The sequence below is a fragment of the Notothenia rossii genome (assembly GCF_949606895.1).
Source record: "Notothenia rossii genome assembly, chromosome: 7".
Classification (NCBI taxonomy): domain Eukaryota; kingdom Metazoa; phylum Chordata; class Actinopteri; order Perciformes; family Nototheniidae; genus Notothenia; species Notothenia rossii.
The window spans coordinates 39,214,793-39,229,850 of NC_136905.1; the positions used below are offsets into that span (position 1 = coordinate 39,214,793).

Genomic DNA, 15,058 nt, shown 5'->3' on the forward strand with positions numbered 1-15,058 from the left:
AGTAGGAGGAGGGAGGGCAGGGAAGCCAGGAAAATGATTGCGAACAAAATTGCGGACCTGCAAATATCTAAAGAAATGAGTGCGCTGCAAATTGAAAGCTTGAGTTAGCGGGTCGAAGGAAGCAAATATGCCACTGATGTAAAGCTGTTTTATTGAAACAATCCCTAGGTCTTTCCAGATCAAAAAAGCCCTGTCAACGAATGATGGAGTGAACAGAGGGTTAGAATGTACTGGGGCAGAGACAGGTGCTATCTGTAGCCCAAAGTGCCGCCTGAACTGATTCCAGATTTTAAGGTAGCTTTTCACTACAACACTCCTGGAGTGTGAAGTTGGTGACGATGTTGGGGGAGGCACAGCAGGGACAACAGACAAGAGGGACTACATGAGGCTTCTTCAACCTGCAGCCATGATGGAGGCTGGCTGCTGGTGTGACACCAGTACAATATTGTTCTAATGTTTGCAGCTCAATAGTAAAGCAAGAAGTTGGGTAGAGCAAGGCAACCCAACTGTTTAGGCTTTTGAAAATGTCTTTTTTGATTCTAGGGGTGCTTTTGTTCCAAATACATTGTGAGATTACGCTATCAAGAGAGTGGAAAAAGTGTTTGGGGAGGAAAATAGGTATACACTGGAATAGATATAAGAACTTGGGCAGCACATTCATTTTAATACAATTTATACGACCAGCGAGAGACAGAGGCAAGAGTGACCAACGATGGATGTCTTGGGACAGCCTAGCTAAGAGAGGGGAAAAGTTACGTTCAAATAGTTCTGAATAGTTTTTAGTTACACATACACCCAAATATTTAAAGTGCTCCAGCGATGTTCTGAATGGTAACTCGGAGAGGGGATGGGCTATGGCTGCCGCATTAACTGTCACAAGTTCGCTTTTATGCAGATTCAATTTATAACCTGAGATTTGCCCAAATTCTTTCAACACGGTCAGTACAATAGGGATAGATTTGTCTGGGCTAGAAAGAAAGACCAGGAGGCCATCGGCGTACAGGGATAGTTTATGTTCTATGCCACCTCTTGAGATGCCCAACATCTGACTGGCCCTAAGAGCTACTGCTAGAGGTTCAATGGCAATGGCAAAAAGTAATGGAGAGTGTGGATTGCCCTGTCGGGTACCACGGTTGAGGGAGAAATAGTCAGAGTAGTCATTATTTGTGCGAACACAAGCAAGGGGGGATGTATATAAAAGCTTAATCCAAGATATAAGTGTATCACCAAAGCCAAAACATTTCAGGTGTGTCTCCACACTTTGACTGCAGCTCTGCTATATCCTTGAAGAGAGTGGCCTTGTTTTCCATAGCAATCTTTCTCTGATAAGCAGGGTAAGATATTACTTCTCCTCTTAAGTAAGCTTTACATGACTCCCATATGGCTGCTGCAGATATATCTGGATTGACATTGGTAGATATAAAAAGATCAATACGACTGTTAATTGTGTTAATAAAGTTGGTGTCAGAAAGTAGCAATGAATTAAAGCGCCAGGGAGAGCGGGAAAGCAATCTGCCTGGGAAGGAGACATCCATGACGACGGTTGCATGGTCTGAAATTACAATGGGACTGTAGGAACACGACATGACAGAGGAGAGGAGTTTACTATCAATGAGAAAGAAATCTATTCGTGAGAACGTTCCATGAACAGGAGAGAAGAATGAGAACTGCTTGGTGCTAGGATTAAAAAAGCGCCAGGCGTCTGAGACGGCATATTGTTCCATGAACAGCTGGATTACTTTAGATGATTTAGATGAAGCATATAGTCCATGGGCCAGAGGCCAAAATTGGACTTTTTGGTACCACTCAGAGTGGCAAAGTCTAGTAACATTTTTTGAAAAGGTACATGTCCATAGATGATATTTTGGTATGATAACCCATCCTAAGTGGTAGCTTTTTGACAGTTATCAGCTCATAAAGTTATCAACCCCCTGCAAAAAATAGGCCTCTAAACGCCGGGGGCATATTTTGTTTTGTGCTCATTTTCAGAACTTTACTCATATGTTATGAGGGCATGTTTGGTAGCATTTTAAAGTGTACAATCCTAGCTTTCATTTAGACCTAGTTTTGGGCCTATCTAAAAAATATAAAGGTCACATGGTCAAAGGTCAAACTGTCTCAACAACATTTTTTCCACTATTTTCGCCTAAACTGTAGTCTTTTTTATAGCACTGTGAAATGTAGGAACAGCACTGACACAAATAACAAAAACTGAAATACTCACAGGACTGTAACAATTCAGGAAATGTTTAATCTTCCCATAATATCCTGCTATGAGGGAGGATATGGGTCTTTAAGTGGAACATGGGCCCAGGCGAGAATTGACAATAACTGCTAATTATTTGGTATTTGTCACAGAGTTTTTATTTAGATTTCTATATATCTTTGCCCTAATCATCATCATCATCATCATCATCATCATCATCATCATCATCATCATCATCATCATCATCATCATCATCATCATCATCATCATCATCATCATCATCATCGTTGTTGTCCAGAGTTAAGACAACTTCTTCATCCTCCTCAACCCTCTGATTTGTGCATGTTTGCAGTTTGCACATTTTCGTGCAGTCAAGATTGTTGGTGAGGCAGGAGAAATCTGGTAGTCTACAGGTCTTCACACACTTGCAGGCCATGAGAGATTTTATTTAGTTTTCTTTACATCTTTGCCCTAATATCAGCAGCAGCAGTCCAAAGTACATACAGTAGCTCTGGAGGTTTGAGCATCCTAGCCCTTTAAATGTGAACAGCCAATGGCTGACAGTTATTTCAAACTATACTATATATATATATATATATATATACGATACTGATCACACCACATGTCTAAAGGATGCAGCAGACAAAAACCACATGTGGCTGATGGCTCGTCTTTCCAACAAAGATATATGTAGCTGGACTGGGTTCAACATCCTCACCCACAGTGAAACATGTGTACAAGAAGATAATATAGGCTATTTGCCTACAATCAATGCTCCTGCTACACAGCTATCAACAGTAAATGAGATACTTCTCCAGTCACTAAACATCATGAAATCTCTGCAGCTTAACAACATAATTGTTGTCTTTGACCAGGCATTGTATGCCGAAGCTGTTGAAATTACTTGGAAAAACCAGGAGCTACTCAAGGACATCATCCTTAGAATGGGAGTCTTCCATACCACCTGTGCCTTCATGGCAACAATTGGCCAACGGTTTGGAGATGCTGGTCTAAGAGACCTTTGCATAGAAGCAGGAGTGATAGCTGACGGCTCAGTCTCAGGAGTTATTGATGGGCACAAGTATAATCGTGCAGTAAGGCTCCACAAACTGCTCTATGAGGCTTTCTTGAGACTAGCATGGGAAGGTTTTCAACCTTGGTTAGAAGAGAATCACCAGGATGATATTATTCACCTGGAAACAACTCTGCAAACTGCCAACAACCTGTGTGAAGAATTAACACAGACAAGATTTGAGGAAACTCTCAAGCAGGATTCATGTCAGCGTATTCTGACACAATTTAATGAGTACCTCAGCTTCCTCAGAAAAGACAATGGTCCCCTGTCTGCCTTCTGGATGTCCTATGTGGACATGGTTGAGATTCTGCTTTGTCTAATTCGAGCATCACGAGAGGGAAATTGGATGATGCATCTTACAGCAATAAGAGCCATCATTCCATGGTGCTTTGCATATGATAGGATCAACTATGCCAGATATCTGACATACTACTATGCACAAATGTCTCGCCTGGAGACTGATAATCCTGCTGTTCATGTACAAAGTGCAAAGGGTGGTTTGTCTGTCCAGCTCAGTGGGAACAATCCCTTTGGAAAGATTCCAGTTGACCAGACAATTGAGGAGACCATAAACAAGGACACCCAGACTGCTGGAGGAACCAAGGGTTTCAGCCTAAAAGCAGGAGCAGTCACCAGATACTATCTCACTTCAGAAAACAGAAGTCAGTACCTAAGGCAACTCAGGAACATGACAGGCACCAAAACTACAGGCAGTTTCAGTCATCACGATCTACAGAAGACCAGAATAGAGAAGGACAGGGCTGATGTGAATGCCTTTGTAGAGCTTATGAAAAATAGCTGGGTAAACCCTCTCAGTCCAGATCAGTCTGACATCATCAGTCTTTCCACAGGAATCGCTGTGTCACCAGACATAGCCAGTGATCTGCTGCAAGCTCACCAGACTGGAGAGGAAGCATATCAGAAGTTCAGAAGTGAGCGTTTGGAAAAAGAATAGCCAGAAACCAAATTCCACGACAGAATGAAAAAACAGAATCTGAAGACATTCTCAAGCCTCACAAAAAGAGACAGAGGAAATCAAAAACAAAACAAGGAGTTGATATTGAAAGCAGACAGAAATCTCTTTGGGCATATGATAATTGTTTCACAAAGTAGAAGTCTTCACATTAAAGATGTCCTGGCTCATCCACTTGGTCCACTGCCTTGGTCACTTTCAAATCCAGACGGTTCGCTGCGAAAGACCAATAAGGCCGCTCTTGCTAGAGAGTTAGAGAAATCAGCATCAGCAGTTGAAGATATTGGAAATCTCTCTGCATGCATCATTGATGGAATGAGCCTTGTTCAGAAACTGAAAGGTGATGGCAAGACTTTTGGAGAGATTGCTGGTTCTGTGCTGAACTTTGCTTTGCATGAAGGAGGAAAGAGTACACGAATAGATGTGGTGTTTGATGTGTACAGGAAAACATCCATCAAGAATGCTGAGAGAGACAATCGAGGTGCAACAAGTAGCACTCAATGGAAGAACATTGCCCCGGGACACAATGTTGTGCAGTGGAGAAAACTCTTAAGCAATCCAGAGAGCAAAACTGCCTTGATCAAGTTCATTGTGGACCAGTGGAAGCTGCCAGAAAACCAGGTGAAGCTTCAAGAAAAGCAGCTTTTTGTAACATGTGGAGAGACATGCTATTGTCTTAAGAACAAAGATGTGAAAGTTGTGATGGAGTTAAAGTGTTCCCATGAGGAGGCAGACACCCGCATGCTCCTACATGCTGCTCATGCCAGCCAGAATGGCTATAAAACTACAGTGATTGTGAGTGAGGACACAGATGTCATGGTCCTTTGCTTAGGGAACTGTAAGAAGATAAACTGCACCATGTACCTGAAATGTGGGAGTCAGAATAGAACAAGATACATCAACATTAGCACCCTTGCTGAACTCCATGGAGATGATCTCTGTGATGCTCTTGTAGGTCTCCATGCCTTTACAGGTTGTGATAGTGTGAGTGCTTTTGCAGGAAGAGGGAAACTCTGTGCTTTCAAACTTGTTAAAGGAAACAGGACATATCAAGAGGGCTTCAAATCCCTGGGAACATCATGGGATGTATCAGAGCACTTACACAGAGCCATGGAATCCTTTGTGTGTCAGATGTATGCACCATCATCCGACATATGTGATGTGAACGACCTTCGGTACCTGATGTTCTGCACCAAAAGGGGTGAAATGGAGTCAAGCCTTCTTCCGCCTTGCAGGGACTGCTTACAGCTGCATACACAGCGCGCAAATTACCAGGCAGCAGTATGGAGGCAATGTCTGGAAGGACAACCAGGCATACCAGAGCCAAAAGGTTATGGATGGAAAACAGACGTCAAAGGTATGCTTTTAGTAAATTCACTGCAACAGTATAGGTAATTTCTGTACATTTCAGTTCTTTAGTGAAGTAGATGAGACATGGAAAGTGTGTGACTTGGATCTTACACTTCTTCTTTTACTGTAGGTATGCTGGTGTTGGACTGGATGCGAGGGCTCCCAGCTCCAAAGGCTGTCTTGGAGCTCATGGCCTGCAAGTGTGTAAAGACCTGTAGGCTTCCAGGCTGCTCCTGCCTCGCCAACAACTTCAAGTGCACAGAAATGTGCAAACTTCAAAAATGCACAAATCAGAGGGTGGAGGAGGATGAAGAAGTTGCCTTCACTGTGGACTATGATGATGATGATGATGATGATGGATGTGATGATTAGGGCAACCCCCACATGAGACCCCAGGTAAGATACAAAAAATAGTAAAAGGTAGCGATAAATTAAAGATTTAAATAAAATAAGATAAAATAAAATAGAATAAAGATAAAGATCGATCTATATAGGATACAGAAAAAAGTTATTGTGCAAATGTTCCTGTAGTTTTTATTCCTGTGCCCCATGTGCTCCAGGTGCTGGTGCATCAGACGCTGAAGGAGCTGCTGATCCTAAGAGCGGAGCTGCAGAAGGAGGCCACCTCCCACTCCCTGTCCTCCTCCTCCGAACACTGCCCCTCCGCCCACACACACCACAGGAACTCCCCTGCACTTGGCCGTCTGATACACACACAGTATAGTTCATGTTTCAGTGTTTACACTCTGAGGGATTCTTCTTACATTTCTATTAACATTATAACAAAAACCCATATGTTTGTAAAGTTTTTTGAAAAGTATTTAAAGAGAATTTAAAACCTGACGCCCCACCATGCCCCACCACCCCCACCCCACCTTAACGCTCTTAACGCTGACTTCAGATGTTAAATGTTTTCAAAAATGCACAAATCAGAGGGTGGAGGAGGATGAAGAAGTTGTGTCTTCACTGTGGACTATGATGATGATGGATGTGATGATTAGGGCAAATCTAAATAAAAACTCTGTGACAAATACCAAATAATTAGCAGTTATTGTCAATTCTCGCCTGGGCCCATGTTCCACTTAAAGACCCATATCCTCCCTCATAGCAGGATATTATGGGAAGATTATACATTTCCTGAATTGTTACAGTCCTGTGAGTATTTCAGTTTTTGTTATTTGTGTCAGTGCTGTTCCTACATTTCACAGTGCTATAAAAAAGACTACAGTTTAGGCGAAAATAGTGGAAAAAATGTTGTTGAGACAGTTTGACCTTTGACCATGTGACCTTTATATTTTTTAGATAGGCCCAAAACTAGGTCTAAATGAAAGCTAGGATTGTACACTTTAAAATGCTACCAAACATGCCCTCATAACATATGAGTAAAGTTCTGAAAATGAGCACAAAACAAAATATGCCCCCGGCGTTTAGAGGCCTATTTTTTGCAGGGGGTTGATAACTTTATGAGCTGATAACTGTCAAAAAGCTACCACTTAGGATGGGTTATCATACCAAAATATCATCTATGGACATGTACCTTTTCAAAAAATGTTACTAGACTTTGCCACTCTGAGTGGTACTAAAATCTGGTCTGGCCCATGGACTAATAAGGCCTGTTGGATGAGCGATCAAGCGAGGAATCAAGACAGCAGTTGAAGTCACCACCAAGGATAAGCTGATGAGAGTTTAGGTCAGGGAGAGAGAAATAAAAAGTTTTCATTATCCCAATTTGGGCCATACACATTTGCCAACACCAGGTTATTAGCCCCAATTCTACCTGTTACAATTATAAAGCATCCATTAGGGTCTGAAATGACAGTGGACATTGAGAAGGGAATTGATTTATGAATTAGAATTGCAGCCCCGCGTGCCTTGCTTGAAAATGAGGAGTGGTAAAGTTGGCCTACCCAACCTCTCTTAAGTTTAACGTGATGTAACGGCTTAAGGTGGGTCTCTTGTAAAAAGGGATTATTAAGGAATATAAGATGGTTGATCACTTTGTTACGCTTAACAGGAGAGTTTAGACCTCTAACATTCCAACTAGTGAATCGAACTGCACCGCTTGGTGCAGACAATGAGACTGTACTAGCCATATGCAGGGATTGACGGTATGGTTGGAGATGCATCCTCCATAAATGCTCCCACCCATCCCCACCTATGACTCAGAGCCAGAACCAGAGAGAGAGCCATATGGATTGTAGCAGTAGCACATAGATAATAGTAGAAAAATACAGTAACAGAACGCACAATAAAACAAAAAAAAAAAACGTGACAAAAACACCCCACAAGCAACCCACACTCCAACCCCAAACCCCACTGCTGCTGCAAGAAGCAACAGCGTGAAACTCACTGATCCACTGATCACCATCATTTGCTACTTCCTAAAATCCATCGCGCTGATCCCACGACTTAATAAACTTAATAAACTTCAAGAAAAGCATTGTATCTTAACCTCAAAGGCCACATAAAAAACGAGTATAATAGGCATTCCCATGAATTGTTTTGAACACTTGTCTGCCTGTGAAAACGTGTCAGTCTGTTGGAAATACGATGAAACAGTGTAACACGAACACTAAACATGTCAGCCTATTAGAAATACGAAACTCTTTGATGAGACAGTGGAACATGAATATCAAACGTTTATACTCTTAACAATAGGCTACTGTCGACAGCCCGTAGCTGTGGAGATAACATTTGGGAAGGTGTACGCCGACCGCAAACTGCAATCAACGCTAGCGCACAGCCGGCATTTATGATGGGAAAATGCTCAAATGGAAAGAGCGCGCCTCGCCATCAGGCACATAATATTGACATTAACGATAGCGTTAATTGTACATAAGTCACTGGCTTACTAGTTCAAGTTCTGTAAAAACTTGTCAGCCTCCAAAACAGACCGGATCCATGTCTTCTCGCTGTTGGGGAGGGTAATACGGAGCTTGGCTGGATACAGGAGAGCCGGTCTGTACCCGCGCTTGTAGAGTTCCGCCATGGAGCTTTTGTACTCTGCTCTTTCCTTCAACACATCGCTGCTGTAATCCTCATAGAGTCGGATCTTGTGCTCCTTGTAGAACAGCTAGCAACGTCTACGAGCCTCACGGATGAGCAGGTCCTTCACTTGGAAGCGGTGTCGGCGTAGGATGACAGGTCGTGGCTTATCTCCTGCAGCAGGCTTGGGTGCGAGGCTCCGGTGGGCACGATCGAGCTCAGGTGGTGAAGAAAGGACCTTGCTTTTCTGTGCTCAGCTAACAGGGAGCTAAGTTCTGCTAGCGTAACACTAGCAGACGAGGAAGACGGGTCTTTATCCTGCTTGCTTTTCGTTTTAGACATTGTCGAGGCCAAAAAGGTGGTCAGCACTGTTATACTAAACTTTTGAAAACAAAAATACTTAAAAATGAGAAGTTTAAAAGGTAAATCTGAAAGTTAAGTCGTGGGAGCGAGCCGTCTGCACGTCTACTCCGCACACCTCATACCGGAAGTCCCACTCTCCAGTGGCGTTTTTGTATGTGCCAAAGTGGTGGGGCACGAACAACTTAGATGTGTATATACTGTATATACGCTTCCGGTGCTCTTTTAAACATGTAAACAAATAGCTGTAGGCTATCCATGGTTCCGATAGAGAGAGGGGGGTGGGATATAAGGAAAACACAGACACTCATCACTGAGGTCACAATATCAATCGATCCAGCAGAGCAATAGCCTATAGGCAAAACACAGAAGATCAACAAAAGATATGACATAAAATGAACTCATCAAAGCTGCAGTAGATGGTCAACTTCATTCATTCTCTTTCCGTTTTATTGATTTTAACCGCTATACGCTGCTCTCTCTCGTCTCCTCTTCACAACTAAACTTTTCGCGGCACACATACTTACAGCCAATCAACTCTCTGAAATATGAGATGACGTTTGGTTGGTATGTCAGCAGAGTGCCCCTATGGTGACTATTTTTTTGCCGCACACATTGAATAGAAAAATGTAGTTTTTACAGCACCCATTCACTTTGACAGCAGGGGCTTGCCCCACATCGCTCAACACAGCTCAATGGGAACACTGTGGTAACTAATTAGAAGAACGCAGACTAAAACACCAATGTACAGACGAATCAGATGACTAAACATGATCTTAAAATATATTTTAACATGTTTTCTTTTTGCATATTTTGGGAATGATTATTTGCATTACTTTCTGCTGTGCCCCACCTGCCCCTAATGACGAGTCGCCACTGGTCAAATCTCCTAGGCAGGATATTTTGAAGTTTAAATAAAATGTTTAGTGGACGAGGGGTCTCTCAATAAAAAAATGTAAAACAGGAACGAATTGTTAACCTTTCTAGTTCCTGAGACATTTGGGTGTGTTCGGAATGGCTCTGATTTTGAGACTGAATAGGTCAAGCTCACTATATTTGCTTTAAAAGGAGTTAGACTGTGTTACTGTTAACTGCACTGGGGTGACCTGATTTTAAGGTGTTACTTCTGATCTTCAGATAGTCTTGCTGGAACGTAATTAATTGATTAGCATGCAGTTTCTATAGTTACATTAGCCCTTAGCATCCTGTAACATTCTTCAGAGTTATCTAAAGAGGATGTGGTTAACACAGTTTAGCTGAATAAATACACAATTTAGTGTGCATTAAAACTTCTGGAGGAATCTGACCCATTTCTTTGAGATACTAAAATGGTTTGGCTTATTTTACGCTCATGTGCCAGCAGGCTTCTTGATGTTCTGAGTTTGTCGGTGTTGATGCACCTGTTTTTATTCGATTAGGATAAAAACCTGTGTAATTTGTTTTCATACTTACTGATTGGACTTGCATTTATTCTACAAACCCTGTACTTTAAGAAGCTCTGTGGATGTGACTCTAATATTCCTGTAACCCATGTAGAGAAGATACAGTAGGTGCTGTGTGAGAGGCTGTGACACTGTGATGTAAACAGACCCAGATAGATACAGCTGCTCAGCATTAGTGTACCCTGTGGCATGTAGACCTGAGCTGTGTGATTATAGTGATTCATGCTTTCACATCAGGTCCTAGCCATCAGCACGTGGCAACATAAACCACAGACAGATGTCACCACCCGGAAATAAATGAGCCAGATCAACTTGTCCGAGTGTTTACATTTAAGCCAGAATCAATGCTTTACAAGTTATTTTAAAAAGCATTTCATTTGTGCCATGTTCCTACCTTGTAATTGTTTGTGTTTATTTGATCTTACATATTATAGAGTGTATATTTAGACAGATTAAATGAAGGCATTGGGACCATTAAGTAGCTAGAGTTGGGTTAATTCTAGGGTATTTGGTTAGTGTTAGCTGATTTTTTAAGCTTGTTTTTAGATGTGTTGGTGAGATATATTTTACCTTCTGTTCTGTGTCTGGGCCCATATTCTACAACTTTTCTGGGAGTCCCATTTCACATGTCTCTATTATTATAATTTGACAGTAATACAATTCATTGAATATAAGCATTTGCTGCTTAAAGGTGGGGTATGTAATGTATTTCAGAAACACTTTTTGTTATATTCCATGGAATGCTCTTAACATCCCGATAGCAATGAATATATTAAATGCTTTGACAATAAATCCATACAAAATGTCATCTGTGGAAGCCGTAGCACTGTAAAAAGCACGACCAATCATTTTAGCCGGCCCGGCTAAAATAACTGGATGGCCTACCTGCCTGTCAGCCTTCCATCTGTGCACAAACTTATCTTGTGCCCTCATTGGTCATGTGCGCTTTCTTGTGTGTTGGAGGAGGGGCTCTGTAAGGAAGTGGCAGTTTTTTTCCGGCTGTACATTTTCAAATTCTAGCGCACTCGAGCTGGTTTCTCCAAAATGACCTACCCCACCTTGAACACACACTGCACACCAAAGGACACGGAGCAGGGCAGATGAGAGCTCTTTTGACAGACGCTGAACCCCATCATGTTCCTCCACCTTTTCACCTCACTGAATAATGAAAAGATCTTTCATGTCGAGTGAATTTTTAAAAACATTTGAAGCATTGGCCCAAATGAGTGAATTTAGAGTTGACATGGTACACGGCTGGTTTTGATACAGCGCAGATATCAAGGTCGTACAAGAGCCTGTTTCACTCCCTCTTGGTGGAGTGCAGCCTTGCAGTTTGAAAACAGCAATATATCTCAATACAAAAAATGCTCTACTAAAAAACATGTTTTACCAGCATCTGTACTTTTTAGATTATGACTTTAATAAGGACATTCTAAGGTTAAAACACTGTATACCCCCCCCCCCCCCCCCCAATACTTCTAGAATACCTACCAAAGAATATCAATATGTATATTGTTGGAAACTGTTGAGCATTGGAAGTCAGCATTGGTAGGAACTTTTGAAAACACCACAGCAAAACGCAAAAGTCCTTGCCTGCGTTTCTGAAGTATGGTTTATACCTGCAGCTCACACACACACACACACACACACACACACACACACACACACACACACACACACACACACACACACACACACACACACACACACACACACACACACACACACACACACACACACACACACACACACACACACACACACACACACACACACACACACACACACACACACACACACACACACACACACACACTCTGCAGTATCCCTCACTCACCAGGAATATCCTCTCTAGCTGGTCCTGGATGTCCTTCATCCCGGGGAAGGCAGCCACTCCTTGGATCATCTCAACGAAAATGCAGCCCACTCCCCTTGAAGAGAGAAGAACACGCGACGAGACCTCATCATTAAATACTGACTGATCAAAACTTCTATACTACAAAACCACTGGAGGTTTTTAACGTGTTCTCATCATTTAGAGATTTGCTGCCATAATCAATTGTACCATAACTAAGACTAAGTTACGTTTATGTCCCTTCATGTGTGTGAGCAAATTACATGTACACATATATGTGCATTATGTTTCGTATACTTAAATGCATATACCTTTATGCATATGCAGTATGGAGCAAAGCCTAGTTTTTATATACAGATGGTGTATGTTGATTGTGTCTCCTGTGTGTGTATGTGTTGCTATACTTGATAAAAGCCATGTGAATAAATACTCACACCAGAATGTCTTCAGAATACAATATACAAATCTTTGAAACACATTCTTCCTTTAGAAAACCTAGAAATATTCAATTATGACATATAAATATCGTTGGTTGAGATAAGATATTTAAAGATGAGTTATTATTCTTACATATCAAAAAATAATCACGACATTGACTTTTTAAATATAGTGCATTACACTGGAGTCATGTTTCTTGTGTAATGATATTCCCATTGTTCCAGACTCCTGCTGCTCACACAGTCTGTGATTTAACGCTGCAGCTATTATCCAGCTCCAACATGCATTCTGCTTCCTGCTCAGATTACTCTGCCATACAGTACCATAATTATCCCTGTCACTGAAGGTCCAGCCCTTCCCCTCTGCAGTACCCCTTCTCTACTTTAACACTACATCATCCTCCTCCATCTCCATCAGCCTGCTGCCCATGTGCCTGATGATCTGATCAATGATGATTTTATCTATTGATTTATTTTTATTTAAAGGTTAAGTTTACCTATACGGACTCATCACCTGGTTCTGACCCTGCTCTGTAATCTGTGTGAATTGGAGCAATGGAGAATTGATATTCTTCCATTACAGTCTGTAAGATGTTAATTAGTCCGTCAGTGGGCCAGCTGTGCTCCTGTAGTTTTAGCACACAATGAATTAGCCTGGGTAAATACAGGGCTGTTTTTTAACAGACAGTTAATGAACCCTCCTGGTGGCAGCAGACCGAGCTGAAAGGATATCTGCGTCTCCACAGGAAACACACAACACACAACACACACATGGAGGGGTTCACACTAAAGGAGGCTGCAGTGGGACTATGCTTCCAATACGGGCTGAACGATATGCAGAACATCAACGGTATTTCCGATCAGTTCTTTAATATCGATACTGCAACGATAATGTAGGGTTGAATATTTGTGCTTTAACAACATACATGATAAATAATCATTTGTTAGGTGAAAATAATGGCTAAGTGGATAAAAAGCAAATATAAGATTAGTTGTGTAAGTTTAGAGAAAAAACATCACTGCCTTTAAATGCAGACACTTTATGTCAAAATGTAAGATTATATCTAGACTCATATTAGAATAACAATATCATATAGAGGCATTGCAGAGTCCTACTTCCAATAAATGAATGATCTGCAGGTGGTAAAAGAGAGCAGCTGTGTACATGTGAGTGACATGGAAAAGATTCCACTGACATGTTGTGACAGTTACAAAAACAAGAACCTCTCACTCAAAATCATCATTTATGGCGTCTCTTTTTTCTTTAAATGAATCCAGACGCCAAGTTAGTGTACGGCCGGAGGTATTCTATACATATTTGGAGAGCAATAGATCACTTTGAGCACAGAGGGAAATATCAACAAAAAATATATACTTTTTTTAAGCAAAGAGGAATCAGGTTTGTGCTGTGCTTGGTGTTTTTAAAATAATCTCTCTGAACATCTCTGCTCTGCACACTTTTACTCAGACACACACACATAATGTCAGAGCCATTTAAATGAACATCTGCAGTAGGAACCAATGAGCTTGGAGCCGAGAGCCACAGACAGAGGAGGGTATAAACAGACAGACGTACTCTAAAGTGGCTTTTGGTCTTTTCATGGTATTTGTCTAAAACAGGACACATATTGGATAACACCAGTCATTGTCGTCTGTGCATGATCACGCTCCAGTGATCTGAGCTCTGACGGACTGACAGGCGTGTGTGAGAGCTGCAGGAAGGTAGAAATAGAGCCACTCTTTGTCTCTCCTCCATCACAGCCTCACACTGCAGCCTGTAAGCTGCAGGCTGCAGTGTGAGGCTGTGATGGATGCTCACATGACAGGAAGGCAGATCTGCTCCACCAAGAGATGCTGCTTCATGGAACACTGCTTCATAAGTGACTAGGGGTGAGTGTGTGTGTGTGTGTGTGTGTGTGTGTGTGTGTGTGTGTGTGTGTGTGTGTGTGTGTGTGTGTGTGTGTGTGTGTGTGTGTGTGTGTGTGCGTGCGTGTGTGCGTGTGTGTGTGTGTGTGTGTGTGTGTGTGCGCGGCCAAGCATTACTATACTTGTGGGGACCTAAATCTGTTTACACAGTCACGTGTGGGGACTCGCCTCCCTTATGGGGACAAAATGGAGGTCCCCATAAGGGGAATCATTAATTTTAGGGTGAAGACTTGGTTAGGGTTAGGGTAAGGGTAAGGGTAAGGGTAAGGTTAAGGGTAAGGTTAAGGGTAAGGGTTAGGCATGTGTTGGTTATGGTTATGATAAGTCTCCAGGAAATACATCCCAAGTCAATGAATCCCTGAAGTGATGTATACATGGTATGCATGAGTGTGTGTGGTGGCGTTTTAATCCTTGTCTACATGTTAATAGCCACCTCTATCGGGGTTGTG

The 15,058-nt window shown here is 42.0% G+C and overlaps 2 protein-coding genes across 4 annotated transcripts in view; one reads left to right on the plus strand and one right to left on the minus strand.

The window, feature by feature from the left end:
* cdk14 (cyclin dependent kinase 14) overlaps positions 1-15,058 on the minus strand; it is a 312,730-nt gene that overhangs the window by 100,435 nt on the left and 197,237 nt on the right. For all 3 annotated transcript variants that reach the window (XM_079640605.1, XM_079640607.1, XM_079640606.1), the window contains one exon: positions 12,229-12,322. In XM_079640605.1, the coding sequence (XP_079496731.1) occupies positions 12,229-12,322 (94 nt within the window). The remainder of the gene's footprint in view (positions 1-12,228; positions 12,323-15,058) is intronic.
* LOC307013277 (uncharacterized protein) lies at positions 4,226-7,176 on the plus strand. The gene is made up of 3 exons (XM_079640604.1): positions 4,226-5,611; positions 5,735-6,000; positions 6,165-7,176. The coding sequence occupies exons 1-2, from the start codon at positions 4,261-4,263 to the stop codon at positions 5,974-5,976; spliced, it is 1,593 nt and encodes a 530-aa protein (XP_079496730.1). The 5' UTR covers positions 4,226-4,260; the 3' UTR covers positions 5,977-6,000; positions 6,165-7,176.

Bases quoted from the DNA above. Each gene is read 5' to 3' on its own strand.
- LOC307013277 (XM_079640604.1), top strand. From the start codon at position 4,261: ATGAAAAAACAGAATCTGAAGACATTCTCAAGCCTCACAAAAAGAGAC. The intron at 5,612-5,734 runs GTATGCTTTTAG...CTTTTACTGTAG, and splicing joins ATGGAAAACAGACGTCAAAG to GTATGCTGGTGTTGGACTGG.